The 22,809-nt window shown below is 50.8% G+C and overlaps 1 protein-coding gene across 1 annotated transcript in view; it reads left to right on the top strand.

Annotated features, from left to right (window-relative positions):
• LOC128270211 (limbic system-associated membrane protein) overlaps positions 1–22,167 on the top strand; it is a 70,045-nt gene extending 47,878 nt beyond the window's left edge. The window contains exons 4-10 of the mRNA XM_053007614.1: positions 776–897; positions 969–1,119; positions 4,823–4,920; positions 20,933–21,054; positions 21,417–21,597; positions 21,669–21,842; positions 21,925–22,167. Of these exons, the coding sequence (XP_052863574.1) occupies positions 776–897; positions 969–1,119; positions 4,823–4,920; positions 20,933–21,054; positions 21,417–21,597; positions 21,669–21,842; positions 21,925–22,167 (1,091 nt within the window). The remainder of the gene's footprint in view (positions 1–775; positions 898–968; positions 1,120–4,822; positions 4,921–20,932; positions 21,055–21,416; positions 21,598–21,668; positions 21,843–21,924) is intronic.
• The last annotated feature ends 642 nt before the right edge of the window (positions 22,168–22,809 follow it).

Here is a 22,809-nt window from a genome sequence, read left to right as displayed (position 1 = left end):
CCCTCGAGGGACCCCGGTGTCATCGCAAAACAATCGAAGCTTTCTCTCATTCTCTCACTCTCTCTCTCTCTCTGTGTGAAGCAATGCATGCAAGGCGCTGCGTGGAGCTGCGGGTTGTAAATTAATGACCGTGACAACGGCCCACCCGGCTGCAGTGGCGTGCGTCCGATCCGGCATTATCGACGTAAATTAGTTTAATGGATTTCTGACAGGTCCTTTGTCGTCCCCGGCCCAAGCCAGGGCCGAGGCCGGGCGCCCGGTCCCCTTCGGGTGGTGGAGTTCGGGTCACATTAACTATTCATCTCAATTTAGAGACGGAACCCGTTCCATCGGCCGGGCTCGGGCTTTACGATGATGATGTGTCCATTTCGAAGGACTGGAGAGTTTAGCAGATTGATAGGTCCACTGGCAACCGGGGTCCGGGTCCGGGAGGTACTAAAATTTAGGATAAGCACGGAAAGCTTTTAACCGTATTTATAGGAAACGGATTACGGAACCCGGACCCAGCGTGGGCTCAGGTGGGCCCGGATTAGTGGTCCGCTCGGACGTGGTCCACCCCGCCGGGCGGACGCCAACTGTTGTCGGAACCCGAATAACAAATGAGTGATGGTTTGTCACTACTCCGGTCACCCCGTGTGCCTTCGGGTTGCCGCGTCCTGGGGCGTCGAGACCTGCAGCGTAGTTATTCACTTAATATTTATCTCCGAATATCTAATTTTTTTGTGTCGATCCTTCAGCTGTCACTCTCGTAACTTGGGTTTCCTCTTCATTGCAGTACCACCAAGCGTCCGGGCCATCCCACCGACCGGGCAGGTGACGGCCCGCAAAGGGGGCGCCGTAACGCTCGAATGCAAAGCGTCCGGTAATCCGGTCCCATCCATCTACTGGACCAAGCGCGTAAGTGTTCCCACAGCCCCGGAGGGTGTCCCGGACCGGACCTAACCTGACATTTTCTCGACCCCACACAGAGCGGCGCAGGCAAGTCGGCCTCCAAGATCGGCGAGGGCCCCGTCCTGTCGCTGGAGCGCGTCGAGCGGCAGCAGGCGGGCGTGTATCAGTGCACCGCGGACAACAGCGTCGGAGATCCGGTCACCGTCGACATGCGGCTGGACGTGCTGTGTAAGTATACCCCTCCGCCGCTGGCGCCATCTGGTGGGCCACCCGTGAAGGCATAATTTGAAATTATATGACCTTAATGGCGTCGCTTTGAAACCCCCGGCCACCTTCCTCTCGTCGGCCGTCGTTATAAATCAGCCCCGGCGCCGGTTGACCTGCTCGAAGAGAAGCCCGAGAGAGGCCGGCCACCGAGACGCAACTGGCCCGGAAGCAAGTTTAATAACCATCTTAAACTGAAATAAAGTATCACATTATTATTTTGGCATTTTTGGCGCTACCGTGGCCGCGACCCGGGCCCCCCGAAGAAGATCGTGGGAAGCGTGTTTTGCAGACTGCCTTTTTATGTTTCGTTCCTTTCGTTTTACGGGACGTTAACGTGCTGCAGACATCGAGCGACCACAATGTTGGAGCAGCGTCCATCGGAACGGAATGTGGCCGGAAATGGGAGCGTATACATTAAAATATATTATTTTTTTGTGTTACTTCCCTCTGTCGCCCACTTCCTGCTGCTGGAGGGTCCGGCCGCGGGGCGACGACAGCGCTACGTTCGGAGCATAATTGGATGTACGGAGCGTGCCCTTTGCCGATGCACATTGCTTTTATGCTGTGCAGCTTCCCTTACACGGCACGCTCGGCGGAAATTCAAACTCTTTCGCGGCACTACGAAGCGGAAGTAATGTTTTTCTCTCCCTCGCTCTCGCTCTCTCTCTCTTGCTTCCTTTTGGCGTATCCACTTCCGCGAGAACGACGGAAAAAATGGCTCATCTACGATAAACTTCTTTCCGCGCGATCTCAGTTTTTTCCGTCCGTGCACCGGGCTAATGCTTTCTGGCCGTGGCAAAGCGAGTTTCATAAGTTACTTACAGGCTTCCCATTAATGGCAGCGATTCGGTGCAAATGGATTACAAAACGTAAAATGGCGAAAATAATAAACCCGCTCCATAATGGAGAAGTTTTTGTTCGACTTCGGTGCAGTTCGGGCGGCCATCTTATGGACGGTTTTTTTTTTACCAGCGGGAGGTTTTCTAAAAATTCAACCATCCTTCGAAGAACGAGTGCTAGGCTTGGATCACTTTTCTACGCCGCAATTGGCATGGGGTTCTAATTTGTGTGAACTGAGTGGTACTGAAAGAAAAAAGAGCCACAAATCATCATGAAACGCGCAGCATTTAACAAAACATTTAACTGCTTTATGATATACTTTACATGCAGTGTCTTGAGCCCCACTCATAAGAAGCATAATCTGATCCAATGGCGTTATTGGATTTTATTGACCCGCCATCGGTTTCACAAAGCATCATAAGATTTTGTTGGTTTCAAATAATGATCAATTTTCCACACCGAGTACTCATCAAATTTCGCAGAAGCAATTCCGAATAATTCTGAATTCAATATGGGGATTAGACTGTGCTCTAGAGACCTCTCATTTCCAGTATTATTTTAAACGATAAAAATTGTGTTGCGCAACTTATTCTCACCAAAAACAATGAACGATTTAAATTATCTTATTCAAAATGCAAAATAAGACTACGAATATTCGGATCGACCTAACGCGTAATAATACGCCATCAATAACCGATCACAGCGAATCGCCCAACATCGAAGTTTTGGAAAACGTTCCAAAATGGCGGACCGTTGCTAGCGTTCAACGTGATCGCGCATGAGCCCATTTCAAGCTTGTTGAAATTAAAACAAATAATGAGGCGGACTTTGTTGGCCCGACTTTCAAAACCCTTCTGGCCCCATTATCGAACAACCTTCCGGCAGGCGGTGTTTGCCATCGATGGCATGCAGGACCTTTTAAGCCCCGGTCTCGAGCTAATTGGAAGTCCAGACTCGTTCCCGCCTCCGGTTCGATGATTGACACGTAACCAACGCACGGACCGAACCGCTTCCGAGCTGCACTTCATTTCGCCTGCGTTGGCCTGCTTTATCAAGTGGGCCCCAAGATCCGTGCTCCGTCTCTCTCTCCCTCTTTCTCGGTGCATATTTGTGGCCAACGCATCGCACGTTATGCTGTGCGCCCGATCTGGTAGGACCCGGGGCGAGTCAAACAATTCAAACGGCTGCCAAAGCTGTCGTCCTAATGCAGGCCAAGGTTTGAAGCCACGGTAGGGCTAATTAAATTTACCACCACGATGTGCCAGCTTAGTTTGAGCGGATTAGACCCAAATATTCCAGACGCACACGGCGGTGCCTATTGAACAGGCGGCCCTCAGACCGAGCTTGAAGTTAAATGTTCAACAACCCCACAAATTCCTTCATTGTTCCGCGTTATGGGCGCGTGTGGCTGCGGACACAACCGTAACACATGACAGCATTGGCGTGAGATTGAATTTTTTATCAATTCCCGCCGGGGACCGCCGCGCCAGGGACCGAGACCCCATCCCACCGAGCGGCAGCCCTTCCGGTCCGGTAGCTCCGGTCCGGCTCCAGGCGGATGCTTATCATTTATTCAGCTGCAGGTCCCCGTGAATCCGCGGTGGCCGTGGCGAACCCGAAGCCGATAGTTTCGATGATTGAACTGCACTGCCGAAGGCGGCCATGCCGCGTAAACACCGCCCTCTGCGGAGCCGGAATAATCTGCTTCCATCGCAAAATTGGACCCCAAGGAACGCTTTACCGATTTTCCGACCACACATCAGATCTTGGAAGCCGGCGCGACGGCAAAAAGTGTTCCGGTGCACTGTTTAAATCGTTCGCCGGCACGTGTTTATTGAAATCCAAATTACACAATTATCGGCCGATAGGTTCGATAAATTAAAATAACAATTAACTACTGCAAGGTGCAGGGAGTGATGAAGCCACTCAACAATCACGGACCACCGATAACGCAACCGGTCAGTACGGTAGGAAATGATTTTCCGATCGCTATTCGGTGAGGCTCGAGTCAACCAAAAAGGGGTTTCCGATGACCGGTGCGGCTTAAAGTGTTGCTGCCAACTTTCACCCCAGACCGAACGGCGAGCGAATGCAGCTAGAATTCAATATTTAATGAATGATATTACAGGGAATCGGATCCCGGATCGCTTCATTCGCTACGCATTACTCAATGGATGACGTCGCCAATCCCGATCCCGACACAGGTCCCATTTCCGGACCCGGCTTCGCAGGATGCGCGTTGTATAAATAAAATCCATTTCATCGATATCCCCAGCTTTGCATATGGCGTTTCGGGGACACTGAAAGGGGCTTTAAATCAAAACTCATCCCGACCGCCGCCACGAGGTTTGGTGAGTCGAGTCTCATCGCTCGACCGCTCAGTTCAGTTCGGTGACCTCGCGTTACGTGGGATTTTTAAACCGAGTTAATCTGTTTGCACCCTCGACCGTTTCAGGGCGCTGTGACGAGCATTCGAGTGTGGTATTTAGTGAAAAGCATAATGATGCACTGCATAAAATATGATTCATCGAGCACAACGCTGCGAACGGAGGACCGCAACGGGTGTAAGGGTTTCGCCCCGGGCGAGGGTCGGCCCGATCGAACCAGCTGCCGCTCCATCATTGGGCTGGCTCTTGATTAAAACCGGTGTTTTCATTGGCAAACGTTCTCCGATCGTACTCTCCGGTCCCACTCTGTGCCCAGCGATGTTGAAAGCTGATTGATTGATTTCAATGCGGCCGGCTTCTTCCTTCCTGGTACTTGTAGCCAGCCTCGTAGACCCAGTGACTGACCGGGCGATTTTCTCGTTCGATTTTCATTCCAGATCCTCCCGACATCAGCGTGGAAAAGTCGTGGATCCACTCGGGCGAAGGCTTCGAGGCGCAGCTGGAGTGTATCGTGCACGCCGATCCGCAACCAACGGTAAGTTCTGCCATTCCGGCCATTCCCAAAATTACACTCCCGGACTGTAACGAGTGAGCAATTCAGGCAGCTTCAGGCGAGTTCCTTTCTGGAGCTCGCGGTGGGTACTTACTTTGCTCCTTTTGCCCTCCGAAGACGTGTCGATCGGGATCGGGACGTTCTGGTTTAATGAAATAAGTCACGTAGCATTTATCAAATTAGAATTAGGACAGGAGCGGCAGGACCCGGCAACCGAGGGTGATTGAGGGCAACAAGTGAATTTAAATTCAAGCTCTCTCTCTCTCGGGCGGCCACGCCTCAGATTGGTGAGTGGTGGTCACCTTAAGCAACGTCGGCGAAGGTTCAACGTGCGGAATTTTCGGGCCCGTCAACATGATTCATTGAAATTCATCTCCCATCGGCCACAGGGGGCGGACTTCCTGGGCTTTCATTTCGATTACCGATCCATCGGCGCTGCCCACCTCTTGGAGAACGTTTAGTTTGTTCGTTTCTTAAACCGTTCGCCCTTCCATTTGCGGAATGGAGACGCCCAGCCACCCGCCTGGAGGCGCCGATGGAGACGCCTGGCCGTCCACTCACTTTTTAAGCCTTCACCCGAAACGGAAAGTACTTCTTTCCAGCGGCGGACCCTGCGGTGGAAAATGGTTGCGCTGCGAAAATCTCACACACACTACGAGGTGTCCTCGGCTGATGCCACCCGCCAGGTGCGCGCCAGGCGATGTTTTCATCGCGCGCCCCAGACGAGATCATTGGCCCAACATCATCTTTGAATGATGAAACCCGGAAACCGCACCACCGGTCGCCGCTCCGGACACACGGAAACGATGCTGTTGAGAGAATGGGCCACTTTAGGATGTGGCCCCCCCGGGTTGCCTGCTACTCCGCCGGTCGGTGCGTAACGGATAGGCAATTTTGGTAGTTCGGTAACGGTGTGCTCTGGGACAACCGGGCCAACGAGTGAGCTGGCCGTGCGCTGGAAGCATAATACAAAAACACTCACCCGGCCCACCTGGACGGCTCGGCGCCGGTTCGGAGAACGCAGCACACCAATCACACCGAGCGTGTGGCCCGCCTGGCTGGCAAGGTGTAATCAAACTACGGGGCACCTCTTGAGGCGGATCAATTGGCCGCAGCAAATGGTGCCGGTGAAGAGTGGCCGCACCGGGTTCGGATGGCCGGAAAGGGACACTCGGTGAGCATGAAAATGGGTTTCGCCTGGTGTGAAAATTGACTCCCATCGTGGCTTGGCTACGGTCCTGCGGCACTACCGGCAAAACGAATACCGGAAACACCCGACTAAAAAAAGAAACGGGTGGCCAATCTATATCGTCACCCCATCCCCACCCGACCCGGAGCGAAAGGACTCGCACTCAGGGAGGCAACATCAACACAAGCGACGCCCCGGCGGAGTGCCGGAAAACTTTTCCAAGTAATTCAATTTGATAGGGCGATCTTTGGCAAACTGCTTCCTGCCTTTCGGTTCTTATTCGGCGCTTTTTTTCTCCTGCTCTGCTCGGATCGGGCGCAAACTGGCGTTCACAAGTTCATCAACCGCTGCAAACGCTGAATGCTGCGAACGAGTTCGGTTCGTACGCGGCCAACAACTTTTACAAGCAGATTTGAATGATTGCCCTACCCGCTATGTCCCCGGTGCCCGGCTGCTGCGCTGGTTCCGATGGAGTGGTTCAACTTCCAACTTGCTGCTGGTTGCTGTTAAAATTGAATTTTAATGTGAAACCAACTAAAACGCCACCGCCAGCGGCATGCGTATGTAGATGTTGGGTGCGCTGATTGAGCATGATTCGAGGAAAGTGCTGTCCGAGCGAAAATGGTTCAATCACAGCGTGAGCAGCGCCGCAACACCGTGCGCCAACATTAGGCACTCACTAAAACAAGAAGGCCGAATCGAAATGGATTCTCTAACTATAATTAAAAAACAATCAATCGTATTGTTTTTAGGGTGAATTTTGTGTGAAAGTTACATAAAACGCTCCAATAGCAAGCGCTTCAGGCAACCAATGTGAAGCGCGTTATTTGAGGACTGCCACCATCTAGGATGGGATCTACTTTGGGTTCATCATCCTAATGTGGCCGATTGCAAGTGCTACCCAATTTATGCACGATGATGGCGAAAAACAAACTCAAGCGTTTCCACTTTGCTATGCTCACGAAGAATGTTGCAGGATTGCATAAAAACTAAGCAGAACAGCTAACACACTCCAACATACGCGTGCTGCTCCAGTGGGGCACCGAGGATCTGCTGATTTGGGGTTTGAAATAACACGCCCCAGCATAGTTCGGAACTTTACACGCCCGGCTTGCGTGTGCGCATCGATCACAGATCGTAGAGCAGGAGCGGGATGCATCAACCAGACCCCCAGCGCCAGGAGTGCTCTCGAGGGTCGTTATTGCCCCGGCCGACAACGCTTTTCGGAGAAATTTAATAAATTTTCCTGCTGCGCTACGATGTTTCTCCTGCGTTTTCTCTGGCCGACGCTTCGCTTTCAGGAAAACTTTCTTCCACGGCCGGGCACATCAGCATCGAATTGATTAGTGCAAAAGATGGCAACCGGCGGTGGGTCACTGGCGCACGCACTGGCCCCAAAACGGCCACAGACTTGACGGGCGAGGGACGATTTTTGCTGAGTGAGTTCAATTTTCTAATTGGTTGTTCCACTTTGCGTTCGCCGGTCTCATCCTGTCATCAGTTTCACTCTTCACCACTGGAGTGCACACGTCCCTCTAACGAGCTGTGTACTGTTCGGAGTGCCTAGGGTGTGTGTGTGTGTGGCGACCGGCGGAAGGCACTCCGGGCGCTCGTGTGGTTCAGCAGCATAAACGGCAAGCAGTCGGGCATGCAAGAGGAGGCTCCCGTCGAGCATGTAATCATAGGCCCACTTCAATCTCAACAACGCAACCGGCAACGACCGGTCGGTCCTTGTGGCTTCTTCGCCGCTTTTTTCGAGTGTCCCGCGCACCGAGCCGTCCGGTAGCGGCAAGAGCAGTGGTCGAAAAAGTGAACAACTTCCTTTGCCCCACCGCCGAGCCGCACGCGCGCAGCAGTGAAGTGTAATTAAAATTCATAATAGCGTAATATTGATGCTACTTTAGCCACTCGGGAGATCGTAACGAACAGCCGTGGCCCGGATGCCCGGCTTCGGTGCCATTTGCTGCTATCTAGTTTGCTTCCAATCCGGACGGCACGGCACCGTCGGCGATGCTTGCTGATCAATACCAGGGACTTTGACCACGTGACCAATCGTGGCGTTCGGCCAAAGTGACACTGGGTCCCGCAGCCATCGCACGAACTGTGTTGGTCTGAGAAAGATTGGTCATTGTTATGATAAATTAATTTCATAATCCTTTGACCTTCAACACTCCGGTGTTCCGGAGTCAGCGAAGCCCAATGCATTGTCGAACGCCCCTACGGCACCCTTCCACGGCCTGATTGGGCCTTCGGCTTTTTCGACCATCCGCCCGGCTGTCCGTCAGCGTCAGGACAGCGCTGCGAGGTACCATGTGAAGGGTCTAATCTCAGATGACTTCATTACACTCCTTCGTGTGTGTGTGTGTCGCTTGATGGTACTGTTGATAGCTACCGAAGCCGGCAATGTTTGCTGTTACAGCTGATGGGTTGCTGATAATGACGTGTGGCGAAGGAGTTGAAGGCTTCATCTAGTACATGTGTTTCAGCATTAGGCCGTAAGCGGAACTTTGAGCTCCCACCGTAGGCGAGAAGCCAACGAGCTACACGCACTTGAACCATCCACTTGAGGGGTGAGTGTTGAAAGTGTTCCCTATGGGATCACTCCACTGCTACGAGTAACAGCGAAAAGGTGATCAATTGAAATATTTGATCGTGGGAAACTAACGATAAAAACAACTAAATGAATTAAACTTAAATATACAGAATCTCTACGTATTCTTCTCTATCAAAACATACTTATTACTAGAAAAGGGTAGAAAGGTACTAACACATAAAATTAACTGAAACTGGCTGGAAACTCAACACAAACCAAACGAAAAATTAAAAGACTTGTTGGCAAGCTTTAACTCCCTCCGTGCTTAAATTTATAATAATTCTATTTATACCGACATCAAGGTGTAATTTGACAGAGTTTCACATCAAATATTGACCTTGAAACAGGTCAAATGTGACCTACCTCACCGAGTCATTCGTGTTAGGGTAAATCAGACCATGTCTTCTGTGTTCTCAAATGTCTCCGGCGTTCCCTAAGGATGCAATTTCGGTCCGCTGTTGTTTTTGCTGTTCATCAATGATCTTACTCTGCGGATTCTTTCTGAGTGTCATTTATTTTATGCTGACGATCTTAACTTGACTTTACCTGTTTTTGGGATCCGTGATTAAGTCTTTTTCGTACGTAAGACAATTCTTCGTCACTGTCGCTGTCAGTTCTTCGTCTACTGACTTTAATTTGTCCCTTAATCTATGTCGTAATGTTTTTTTTAATACCTTAATAATAACTTAATAGTATTCGATCGATTTATGCGGTTGTCGATCCGACTACATTGCCCCTTGACTCTGTTTGTATGAAAAATAAAAAAATTACTTAGTTTCGTAAGTTAATTTTTCTATCAATCCTTTTGATTAATTTGCTAATACATACATCTTAAAGTTATACGCGTCAACCTTTGATCTGTGTTACTTTTTATGCACCATTTTGGCGCATTATGACCTGCGTTGCCCTTGCTCCGCAACCGGTTCCGCAAAACCGAACCGTTTAATCGATGCCTCTCAGTGGCGCTCCACGGCCACTTCGACCTGCTCCTTTACGACCGTGCGTGACGCTTCCGAACGAAGCTTATCACCTTGTCACCCAAACGCGCGCACCCGCCACGGTCCTGTGCGAAGCGGAAAGTATGTTGTCGGTGGCCGGAACGCCGGAACACGCTGTCGTAAAATTTACCGCATCGCCATCGCACCACGCCACACCACGCCATGTTATCACGCTTCTATCGCAATCGTCGGCGACATTTCTCAATTCTTCGCCTTCGGTGAATCGGACGATTGGCATCTCCGAGGGGCGCCGACGATGGCGATGATTGTGTTGCGAGACGGGAAGAAGAATGAAACACTAAATTCAATCGAACAAAAATTACGATAATAGAGCGTGGTGGCCGCCGCATGCCGAGGGGCGAGCCGCAAACACCCGACCGACTGGGGAGGTGACAGCGACCCGACCGAGGAGGAAAATTGTCGAAGATAAAAAAAGCACGAGGGGAGAAAGCATACCGACAAAAACACGGGGGGGCAGCGACACCGACACGGGCCCCGGGAAACTCACGTTCCCGGAAAAGTGATAAAACTTCAAATCAATAGTAATAAAAAAGGCGTTTGTCGCAGGACCGGAAGCCACTGGGAAGCCACGTCGGAACGTTTTTTTGTGCGTAGTCCCAAACCAAACAAAAAGAAAACGGGGAAAAGTTCAACAAACGAACATGCAAACAGGAAAAGAACAGGCGCGAAAGTCCCAAACAGAACGAAAGGCCAAACGATGAAGCTTATTACTGCACTCCGGGCACGTAGGAAATATTAAGGAATTAGTTTCGAACGCTGGGGTGGTGGAAGGACATTCGGCACACACACACACACAACCATCCAAAGATGAGCTATCGCGGGCCAACGGGGGAATGGAGTTTTCGCCTACGTTTTTTGCGGCTCGACGCCACCACAAAACCGAAAGAAAAATTCAATTTTCTCACTCATTGAATTGTGATGTTATTTTTGGTTTATTGCGCCTGTCCACGTGCGATGTCTCTCTTTCTCGGGCGCGCTTTTCGGAAGCAAAAAAGAAAAACACCGTCTCCGACATTGTTTTCTCGTGGTAAAAGCGGTCGGTGCATCGAAATAAAGCGAAAGAGGCGTCGTCCACGTTCCATGCTAATAATGGTGAAGGTTGCATACTTTATAATTTCCACTTTTCCATTTCCATACAACGAGAGACCTTCTTCGGCGACGTATCCGGAGCATACGGTGCGCGGCTGAAACAAAATGTTGGTCCACCTGCAGCATCCCGAGAAACAACAAACCTCCGGCGAGCGGAGCGAAATTTTAATAAAGCCACGGCTAACGGAGATCGAATATCCTGGCGCGGGCCGTTGGCCGGTGAGCGTTGGCCTATTGTTTCAGCGTTGCACCTTCCGCACCAGAAACCGCGAAAAGCGACCGGGGAAGAACCCGGGTAGTACGCGGGGCCCACGACGACACAGCAAATTATCCTTCCATTTTAATAAACTTTACCATCCGCACCACAAGGACGCCGGCGCTGACCCTTCGAACCAGCTCAGGTAATGGGTCGACGACGAAAAAAAAAAACAAGGACGAAACATGAAGCAATCATAGCCCGGGCGCCGTGCCTGTTGCTGGAATTGTTGCCTTTCGGAAAAGCATAACGAAAAGGCGACATGCTCGGACCGGACACGCCAGAGCATAACCCGTTCGGCGGTGAGCGTGAAACCGCGAGTTTGACCGGTCGCTAAAAGCTAATATTATATTTTCACGAAAATTCCAACGGCACCCGAGGTCCAGGCACGGCGGGTGGGCCACATGCCACACGCGAGCGCGAGCGCAACCATTTTACAACCTCGGCGCCACCAACCCGCAGACATTCCGTTTGACCGACGCCGCGGCCCGAAGATTTACTGTGCGCCGTCCACGGGAATTCCACGATGCTGGAAATTTATGGACCCTGGTCCCCCGGTCCAACCGGGATCCAATCGCCAAATGAAATGAAAGCCAGCGGGCATCGGAAGGCCGAGGTGATAGACGGTGAAGGTGCCGTTGTGTGAAATCTAATCTTAGAAAGTGGCAACATCGACTTAAAGGTGGTTGCCGGTGGCAAGTGGCCCACAGTTACCGCCGGATGGTGTGATAAATAATTCATATGCTGGCTCCAGATTCCAGTTCGATTGGTCGAGGTGGACCCCGTACATCATCGGATCGGCCACCCTCCCAGGCCCTTGGTGGAGAAATAATTCATTCGAACGTGTGAGGTGTAATCTCAATTTTGAATCAATCCACCGGTCCGTGATGCATCAACAGATTGCAACACAGATCGCACTTAAGCTTTAAGCTTCAAAAGCTTTGCCCATTTGTAGACCTTTTCCTGCGACTCGTTGGCCTCGTGCTGTTGGCAGTCTGCAATTTATAGGTTGAGTTTGGACGCATGTCATATTTTAAAACTCATGCTTCTGCTACAGTTCAGCCAGACTGGTTGAAAAATGTATTGTTTGGTCTCTCTTCTAACTAGCTTGTGTGTCAAGATTAAACAGGTATTTTTAGATACAACTTTAATTTTCATCCATAAAATTTTGAAGCTCAAACCTAATGTTGCATTGGTAACTATTTCTTTTTTTAATCATCAATCATCCCAAAGTAAATTTAAAGTTGAAATGCGTTTAATCCCACCGCATTGTGCAGTTTGCGCTTTCTTTTTGGACTGGTCCAGGTTCCGATTCGGACATTTTATGATCCACTGTCGGTTGTCGGATGACTGATCGGGTTTAGAATTCGCATACTTAAGAACACTTTTAGTGATCCTTTTAGTTTTAGTGATCAGTTTAGTTATGCTTCCCAAAGAGCATTTTTTACTGTTACTGTTTATTCAAGTCCTTTTTCAAGTCCTTTTTCGCGGGATAACTGTTTGCAAGCTAATCTTAGCTGGCAGGAATTATTGGCCTGATCAGGCTCTAGTCTCTGCATTAGAAGCAATAAAATACTCTTTTCATGTCTCAAAATCGACTCCTGATATCAGAATTTCATATATAGTTTTATATCTCAACATAGGAGAAACAAAATGAACGTCTTTTAATATCATTGCAACCCTAACTGCTGAGCGGTCTTGGACTCCAACAGAGACAATGTTAATCTTCTACTGCTTTCCGTGAGTACTACAGTACTACTACCGAATAATGTTACTTTACGAAAGTTTTAAGTTAGTTTTCCCCGCAATAATAACTAGCTAGGATCTAATGTTGGGTATAAAAAGAAGTCTACTCCCAACGCCAATCGTAGCGCAGCTGATGAAAATTGATAAACCGAAAATGATAGAACGATAGAACTCATAGTCCAACTGCAGTTTCTCTTTTGACGAATTAAAAATATATCAGTTCCGGATAGCGGGGTTGGTTCTTGCGAAAGACACCAGAGCATCGGAAAACCTAACAGAAGCATCCTCCTTAGTTAATGAGGTACCGTCACCTCCGCTTGACGTGCATGATGTGATTAAATCAACGTACGGTAATTAAAGTGTCGCTATTCATAGTGACCATTACACACTAATTCTATACTACATTGGATGATGCCCATGACAATCTATCATTGAAGCTCCCGTACGCCGGAGGTACGTCAAAACGAAGTAAGTTTGTGATCTTACTTTAACAAACCCGACCCGTGCGATTAGTTTGTGTCGGCATCCTATGAACGCAAATCAAATGCCATTAACGTGATAAGCAACTCTCTTCTGAACCGAAGCTCGTCAGTCCCGTCCGTGATTTCCCGGCCACCCGACCGTAAGGATCGTAAACAATTTTCTCACCCAATTTTCATATTCCTCGCGCGCTCGCCCCGGGTTCACGTCGCTAGTTGAAAGCACCGACACCTGTTTAAAGATTCATTGCACACCGCTGCCGCCGTCGTCGTTCCGGCCACTGCGCCCACTTCTTGGGTCGCAGTTTACTCGGAATGAACTCGTTAGGAAGCGATGCGTCCTTCACCGACACCGACACAACGCAAAGGGCGGGCCTCGGCCTCACCACGCCGGTGTGCGGACGGATAATCACATTGGCACCTAACAACGGTAATCACCGGCAATCGCTTCATCAACTATTTATAAACTACTCGAGAAATTTGCTCCTTCAGCCGCTCTGGTGGCCCGGCGGGTTGGGTTGACTACTGCGGGGACAGTCGCTACGAAGAAGGCAGCAAAGTGGCCCTCATAACCGTATGTAGGGGACGGGACGGGATCGTCTCCCACCGGGGGCGGCCGAAGTGTAAATGTCCATTCGGGGAACCGGCGCACCGGGGCGCCCGGAAGGGTTGCCGAAAAACTGGCAGACCCGATTCCACTAAGCTTTATGCCGCACTTGTATGAATTACCATCGCCCTCAACACCTTCTCACGCTCACCACCGCCAGCGGGGGGTTACGCGAAACCAAGCGGCTCCCGGGGCGAGGACGAATCCGTCGAAAAAATGGGAGCATGGGAATGTCGTTTATATTCATGAAACCACATTCCGGTTGCACGTGGTCGGATTACACACACACACACACCTTAGACGATCACGACTATGCACCGTGTGTGTGTGTGTAGTTAGCATTGGGACACTTTTGAGTTTTGAAGGTAGAAAGCTTCTGTCATCAGCATTGAGGTCGTACAATCTGTTTCGAGCCTCGTTCAAGCTTTTCTCTTGTGGCTTTCCCATCTTTTGCTCTCTCACTTTTTCTTTCTCTATCCCTCTTCTCCCTCACTCGCTCTCTCTTTCTTTCCCTGCCTCTCTCTCTCTCTCTCAATATCCTGCTTCGGCATTTTCGTTTAACTTTAAACATGAAATTACTTTAAACAAGGTATTTACCATTAAGTTTCATAAATTTGCGGTCGTTACTCTCAACCTTTGTGGGTTCCGCTGAGTGTGTGTGTGTGTGTTTTCAATAAACAATAATTTACAATAAACACAGCCAGCCAGCGTCGGTCGGTCGGTCGGTCGGGGTTCGTTGCCAACATTCCGTGGGGGGCAATTTTTCTCGATTTCCACGAAAACTCCCGATGAAGCCTGTGTGACCTCGCGTGTCAGGAGCGTTCGTTTTTTGAGGGCACTTTCGAAGCACAACACACTTCATTCGCCGTCGCCGTCGCCGCGCGCCATCATCACCATTTCGTGGCTTGTGTTTATTACCGCACCGCTCGACACCGCTCGGCGGGGCATCAAGTTTAACGTTTATTGCAACACTACCCTGCGTCCCTGCCCGATGATGGTTCCGGGTGCGAAAGGTTATTTTCGTTTGGTTTATGATCAATCAATGTGTCAACGGAGCGAACCGTGCCATGTTGATGCCACGAAGCTTCGGCCGAGAGCTTTCTTTTCTCCTCCCACCTGTGCTGGGTGGGTGGGTGGTGCACATAAAATTGTCAAACGAATCTATGTTCGAACGAAAACAGAACACCACCAATAATGGTGTCTTCGCGAACCTCGACACCAACAACACGGTGCTTACTCACTTACCTTAACGCCACTCCGCCCACCGGGTGTCCCCCGGGGGATGCCCGCTGGGACGGAGCGAGCAGCCGAAGTGAGCATTAAATTTTATGCTCCAAGGTGCTGTGAAACAACAAATGAACAAATGGCCGTGGTTCCTGCGCGCTGGCCGCTGCAAACTAATAACCGACCACCGGAAAAACCACCAAACGATTATGATGATGGCGCGATTGGGTGGAAAATCGGGAAAAACCCGAGACGAGGTAATGGTGCGGCCGTGCGGCCAGTCAGCATTAGAAAATTATTGTTCCCCCGGCCGGTCGGCGGACGAAATTTGAAGGCGCATAAAGCAGTGATTACAAAGCATAAAAAGCCAACTAAAACAGGCCGCCGACCGTTTAAGCGTGCCGCCCGGAACGGAAAGCGAAACGGACTGTAATTTTCCCGTTTTCCTTTCCGGAAATCGTTGCGTCAACCGTGGGCTCACCGATGCGTACAAGAAACGGTCGTAAAATGTAAACGAATTTGCTACGCACGCCAAAGAAACAATCGCATAAATATTCACTAATTAAGGATTGCATCCGAGGCCGGCGGGGCGAACCCTTCCCGGAACACTGGCTTCCCGCACCTAATCCTCTTCGGTCGTTGGTCAAAAGCCGTCCGAAATCCGTGCTGAACGGTACCAAACGAAAATATTGTCACATTCATCAGTGTGTTTGTGTGACCGTAGGTCCGTTTTTTGCGCGTAAAGTCCTTTAAACCCGAGGTTGCTTTGATCCTTCTCCCCACAAAACTCCGGTGGCAATCTTGGGAAGGGCAATAAAAAGCGTCCCGAAAGAACGTCCTGGAAGAACTGAGGGAATGTAAATCTCTGAGCCCTTAAACGTTTTTTTGTCTCGTCCAACCGAAGGACGCTCCCGGAAGCGGCGATGTCCGAGCGGGTCCCGAGCACCGGCAAAAGGGATAATCCTGTTTGGGCCATCAAACCGGACGCTGGTCGGGGACACTGGAATCGCCGAATCCTGGCGATGGACATCGGTTTAGCCACAGGGACCGCAATCGTATAATCGCCTTCCATTGTTGTCGGGCAGTTTTGCGGTTGCGGAATCCTTTGCACTCAACGGTGCGCAAATGGCGGTGGGACCGTCCGGTGGCCTTAAACAGGAAGCCACGCCGCGTCAGGTGGATGGCGATGATAGCCAGCCGGAGCCAAATCGAGAGAAACCCCGCTAGAAGGATGGCGCTCTGGGCGGCGAGCAAAAAGGAGCATCCTTTTTGCGTCCACTGCGCCCCGTCCGCCGAGAGAAGGCGGATAGAAATGAGAGAGTAACTCGCCCTAATCCGTCCCAAACCCGACCGGCGTTTGTGGCGCTCGCTTAATCCGTTACATCAATTAATCCAAGAATCCGCTCTATGAGGTCACAAACACACAAACACCGGTAATTGCCGACTGTTAGGCCAACGAGGGCTCCGTTTAATGGGTTTTCCCGCAAGCTCACTGCCGAGCGCACTCCGGCGCCGTCGGCAGCTGAAGTAAAGGATTATGAAAATCAATTCGAGGCTCTCGGCTCTCGGATAGAAACTTCCGGTTCCAGTGTTCCGGTGTTCGCCACCAAAACCTCTGGAGATCTGGACGCAAATAGCTACATTGAGCCGCTCTCTATCAAACCGGGGGGCTTCCGGCACAAACATCGAATTCGTTCACCTTCAACGGACCCAATAGCCCGCATGCCAGTGGTGGAATTTTTGTTTGCCGAAATTCGGCGGGAAAATTTACACGGAAGAGAGAGTGAGAAAGCGAGAGAGAGAGAGAGAGACCAAACAGACGAAGTGCTGTGCACGTAACGCGTAAATTCCAATTTGTTTGGTTTGCAGGATTAGGACCTTAGGGCTGGTCCGTGCGTTCTCTGGTGGCGTTCGGAGCGCGCCGTTAACATATAACCCGCCAACCCGGGCTACACCCGGAGCATGTACCGGAAGTGGCAGGAAATAAAACTAGTCCGGAAGGATGACCCATCGCACGTGTGTGAGTGTGTGTTTGAAATGTTTCTAGTTTGGCTTATTGTTACGCCGATTGTACCTGAAGTGACCCCGGCCGGCCCGATTCGATTGGGCGGCGAACCGTTTAACATTTCAAACACGCCGATTAAAGGCTTAGCTCGCAGGGTTAAATGTAGATTTTTATTCACTTTCCACCGGCCGCGGGGCTTAGCACATTGTGTAACGATTAGAGGTCGGACTTTTGTCATCCCCATTGTTTGTCAATTCCCTGTTTAAACAATTGATTTTTTTTTCGGGACTTCGAGCATAAAATTTACTGTACGACTTCGTAAGGGACGTTTGGAGCATCCAATTACTCGAATGTAATGCTCCTTTCGGCAGATTCTGTTACAAAATCAGAGCGAAATACTCAGTTTTGAACACTCTCGACCACGGAAAACCCCTTTGCGGGTTACCGAGATGGGTTCGAGTGAGCAGATTACCCTCGTCACTCGTTGTGTCCGTAACGCAATCGGAACGTAACAACAACTGTTCTCGATTGTGATTGTTTTCCGATTCGCCTACCGACCCACCGGTGACCCATTTTGCATTAAAGTAGAAGCCCTGCCAAAAGGGTCATGCTGTGGTTGGTGCGACGTCCCCATCACACAGCAGGGCCCGCGAAGGACACACCATGACGTACAGGCCTTCGTCAACACGCTAACCACAATCGTGCTCATCGTCCGTGTTCCGATGCCAATCCCAATCAATACGCAGCGTTCCCGTGTTGTTGCGGCTCCTCGGAGGCTGCGCTGCGCTGGGTATTAACTTTCTGTTAATTGGTTGCACCGGTGTGCAGGGACGGCCATTACGTCCCGCCACTCCGGCGTGAAGTGTTGGTCCCGGAATGGTCCTAAAATATTGTCATCCGCCAATCGGGAAACCGAGCTCCAGCTCCTCGCCGACTAGCATGCCAGGGCTAGGACGCCATTCGGACGTTCCGGAGGTAAGTGGCAGTGTGTTTTCTAACCAAACACCCGGCCAAACACACACACACACACACGGAGAATGCCGGTTCGCTCGTTGTCCGTTTGTTTGGACAACTTGTTGAAATTGGGACTTTGTGGTTTTGCACACATTTCCGGCCACGGTTCGGACTGCGCCCCGAAGCCTCGTTGTGACTCGTGTGGCGGGGGCTCTTGCGTTTTTCCTCCAATTTCTCATCAAACGATTTGTTTCACCTCGGGGCATCGGGATCGAGCGCAGAAGGATGACCTACGACAGCCCAGGAGCTAATTAGGTCCGCACTTCACGAAGCAATCAACCATAAACTGTGAGCCCCGACGTATCAAAGGGATTACCGATGCGAGTGTTCCGGTGAAAATTGTTGAAAGTAATTCGATTAACGTTACACGCAGGTTAGCGCTTGAATTGTGCAGCGAATTACTTCATTCGTCTAAATCTGTTTCGCTTCGCAACGATAAGGACATTATTATGAAATTTGACACACGGTGCCCCAAAATATAATAAAACCTAACAGTGCCCCGATGAAAAATTTAATTTGAATTTCAATTCAAAATCACCGCAGCTTTTCACCTCGTGCAAACAGCTTCTCGTTTGTGTTGGAAATGCCTAGAAATAGTTTCGAAAATCGCGTTTTCAAATAGTTTAGCTTCATTTTCAATTCTTGTTTTAACCCCCGCGCGCTTTACTTTGAATTACGTCAGCTGGTTGCATGCGGAATGTTGCCTACAGCCGATCGTTGTGATCAGAAAACAAGGTAAAAAGCGACAAAAATGTAACAACATAAATCTCCACGAGGCCTGTGGAGTAGAAAGCATAACAAAACATACCACCCACCACCCCCTGTTGTTATTTACGTCCGCAGGGTCGGTGCATTTTTCCATAACTTTGGTCCAAAACCGCATGGATGGATCAAAAACAGAGAGAAAAAACAAGCGAATTGAGGTTGGCCACAATTGATGATTTGGTTCCATCGGGAACGGGAACAACGGCCGGTGCAAAAACCTGCCAGTGCACCCTAAATAAATGATAAAGCAAGCCGCTGACCGGATGTGACGGGTGAAATTGCAGAACTGGTTCACCCAGTCCCACTCTCCCTATCTCGCTCCCTGGGCTTGGCCACGGACACTAAAAGTATTTATGTCCTACAAACCGGCCGCCTAACCCGGCGATCGATAATGCAGATGCGTGCTTCCGGCGACAAAACTGAGCTTCTCGTCCGTGCCGACCTGTGTGTGTGTGTGTGTGTGTGACAGTTTGACCACGATTGCGCGCTCGTGAATCGACCTCCTGAGAGGGCAGCTTAAATCGATCGCTTATCGCTGGCGGTAAGAATTGCACGTGATCCTCGGCGGTAGGATTTTTGCCGAAGCGCCGCGGGACGTGATCAGAGTTACACCGGGACGGCAAATAGTGGCCCCGCTATGTGGCCCGCTATTAACTATCGTAGGAGCCCTCGGACACGTTCGGGGCATGTAAAGCAAATTAATTCGTTTAATCTGTTTGAACACGTTCCGGGAAACGTGGAATGGCGAGCACCGTTCCAGTGGCTGGACATGCCAGATGACCGATAGATTTGTCACCAACTCTTTCTCTGTTCGGACCATACGTAGTTTGTGGATAGCTTTGTAGCTTTCACTGTCCATTTTGATAAACGTATCGGCAAGCAAGATTTATAAAACTAATCAACTGAACCCATGTCCCATGGGGAATGCTGTAGCTTCAACCGAACGAAACAACTTCTCCATCCAAAAGGACCGGTGTAAAAATTGTAATATTTGACCGTCCGAACAGAACCGAGCCAATCGAGTTTCGGCAGAAGGGCAACCTGGCTAACCTATCGAGGGACTCCGGACTCCAGAGCATGAACGTTGTCCTGCAGCCGGTCACACAAACAAATACTTACACGGCAACGGCAGCAAGGAATCCAATTTGGCCTCGCTTCACAAGCACCTCCGAGCAGACATATTTCCTTTACAATCAATTAAACAAAATAAATTGAGTTATACGAAGTTATAAAATTTCACTGTTATTGCCCCCGGCAGAGGGCGCTACGGCACAGTTCCTTTTACTGCTGTCACGTGGCACTGTTCCGTCGCAGTTCCGTCTAATGTACCAATTGGTGGACCACAAACTTCTCGCGCTGCCCGTGCTGCTTCCTGTTTGACGCTGCCACATCCTGGATTGTTCCTTCTCACTCTCTCTCTCTCTCTCCATTTCCGTCGCTGACCGACCGACGGTTGGTTTGATAACAACAGCGCACCTCAGCCGGAGTCTGTCCGTTCTAGCAGTCTGATTCGATTCAATTGTCAATTGTCGTTGGAGACCTTCTGGAACGGCCAAGCCCTGTCCACGGAGACACGGAGGGAAGGGGTGCAATAATGGCGAACCTCAAGCCAACCGATGTGTGACTTGGGTCCAGAACTTCAGTGCCCTGGAAACCACTTCAAGCGGGTCACCACCAATCAGTCCCCAGGAAGTGCAGTTTGCCGATCCACCCCTTCCGCCTATTGGTCCGACGGGGGGGTTTAACAGGAGGTGACCCCAGAATATTGGAATCCAGGAAGGCCGGACATTAAAGCAAACCCGGGCCAAAAACGGAACACGGCATGAAAGAATGTTCCGTTTTTTTTTTCTCTCATTCTGATTGCCCTTTTTTTCGAGTCCGACTGTGTGCCATTTTCACATGTCCGTGGCCATCCGTGGCTCTGCCCTATTTTTTTTGACACTCCATACTAACCCCACTAATCCTTTTCCCCCTCTCTCTCTTTCTTCCGCCCCGGCCTTCGTTGCAGGTCTCGTGGAATCAGAACTCATTTCCGCTGCAGCCAACCGACCGGCGCACGATGTCGTCCAGGGGCAATCGGCACACGCTCACCATTCGCCACGTGCAGCAGGAGGACTTTGGCAACTACAGGTTAGTATCGGCACAGGGGCTCATCTACGATGCAGCAGACCATGAATATGGCAGAACGTTAATATCTCGGAGCCTTCGGCAGTTTGAAGTCCCCAAAACCGGGTCAGACATTCGGGTTTTTATGCGCCGTCCCGCCATCGTTTGTTTACACTGAAGCCTCACCCGGGGACGCCGAGCATCCGAGGTATTGGAAGATTCGAAGCCGCCCCTCGGTCGATCTTGAGTTATTTATGAAAACGTTCGACGGTCGGCGATGCGGTCACAGCGTCGGTCTCCCGGATGTTCTCGGGGTTTATGCGAGTTCTCCGAGTCAACCACTCCATTTACATACGTCTTTTTGCGTGTTTTTTTTCGGTACGCAGCTGCGTGGCGGACAACTCGCTCGGACGGTCCAAGAAGTACATGGAGGTGTCAGGACGGCCAGGACCGGCCGATTTCCTGTCGCCACCGTGGAGCCGCTCGACCGACAGCTTTAATCTGACCTGGAAAGTCGAAAGCTATCCACCGCTCCAGGAAGTCCGACTGCTCTACCGAAAGCTGATGGTAAGCTGTCCTCTCCGGAGCGCCCCGCCCCGCCTCTCTCTACAGCCACTCTGTCACACTTTCCTCGATAGATGAATGAAACATTCCAGCAGCCCGGCCGGTGGCACGATGTCATACTGACGCCCGCTCCGCGACCACCATCGGAACCACTGACCCACGTGATGGCGTTTACGTTGCGGGGACTACAGCACAGCTCCGTGTACGAGGCGATCGTGCAGGCTAAGAATCGGTACGGCTGGAACGAGGTAAGGACACACGTCGGTTGACCGCGCCAAAGTCTTCAAAGATGGGACTGATCGGTTCCGGGGTCCTCTTCATTTTCCGCAGGTTAGCGACATCTTCCAGTTCTACACCCAGCGAATATCGTCCGACACGCACTCGGAAGAAATGCAGGTCGCCAGTTCCACCTCGCGAAGTGGAGCGACCACCCTACACCGGACCGCCGCGCCACGGTCACCGATCTGGGCCGTGCTGTGTCTGGTTCCGTGGCTACTGGCATCGTTTACCGTGGGCACTGGATGGCTCTCCGACAGGGGCCCGGCCTTCGATCGGTCGATGCCGCTCATCTAAGGCCGCCCGTTCCCTCCGGTTGCTTCTCCAGCAAAAGTCGAGCCCTCCCGCCGACGTGTGGCAACGTGTTCTGTGTTGAAACTCGTGAAACAGTGGCGAACGCATCCATCATTTTGAGTTCCAGATGTTCCGCGCATCTTTCCTTACGGCGAGCCCGCTCCCGGTCCTGTTGGGAAACCTGTGAGGGGAGTCCACTGTATCAATAGACTTGAGCGCAAAGACTTACCGTTGGCTCCCGTTCCCCCGACGCGTTCGTCCTGGTGGCTTAGTTTACCGGACTAATCATTCCACAACACTAGAAATCCCTCAGTAGATCTGGTTCAGGAACCGGATCCCGCGCGGCGCAGTATTATTTGCAATAGGTCTGTGTGTGTGTGTGTGTGTGTGTGTGCGTGTGTGCCTGTGTGTGTTTTTGTTGTTGTTCTAAGCATCCTTCATCGCCACAGCATAGAGAGGAACCGCACCCAAATCACGAATCGGAAGGTATGCTGAATCGGATAGGTCAATGATGCCGACTTTTCGGTACCTCTGAAGAGAGTTAACGCCTCGAACACGGCGGATAAGGCTAGGGGTTCGTTCAAAGCCGGTACATAAACTAAATGCCAAAGAAAAATCAACCATGCTAAAGTGAGTAACAGTAAC

This window comes from Anopheles cruzii, chromosome 3 (assembly GCF_943734635.1).
Source record: "Anopheles cruzii chromosome 3, idAnoCruzAS_RS32_06, whole genome shotgun sequence".
Taxonomy (NCBI): Eukaryota; Metazoa; Arthropoda; class Insecta; order Diptera; family Culicidae; genus Anopheles; species Anopheles cruzii.
The sequence above is the reverse complement of the archived record's forward strand: the minus strand, read 5'-3'. Positions and strand labels throughout refer to the sequence as shown.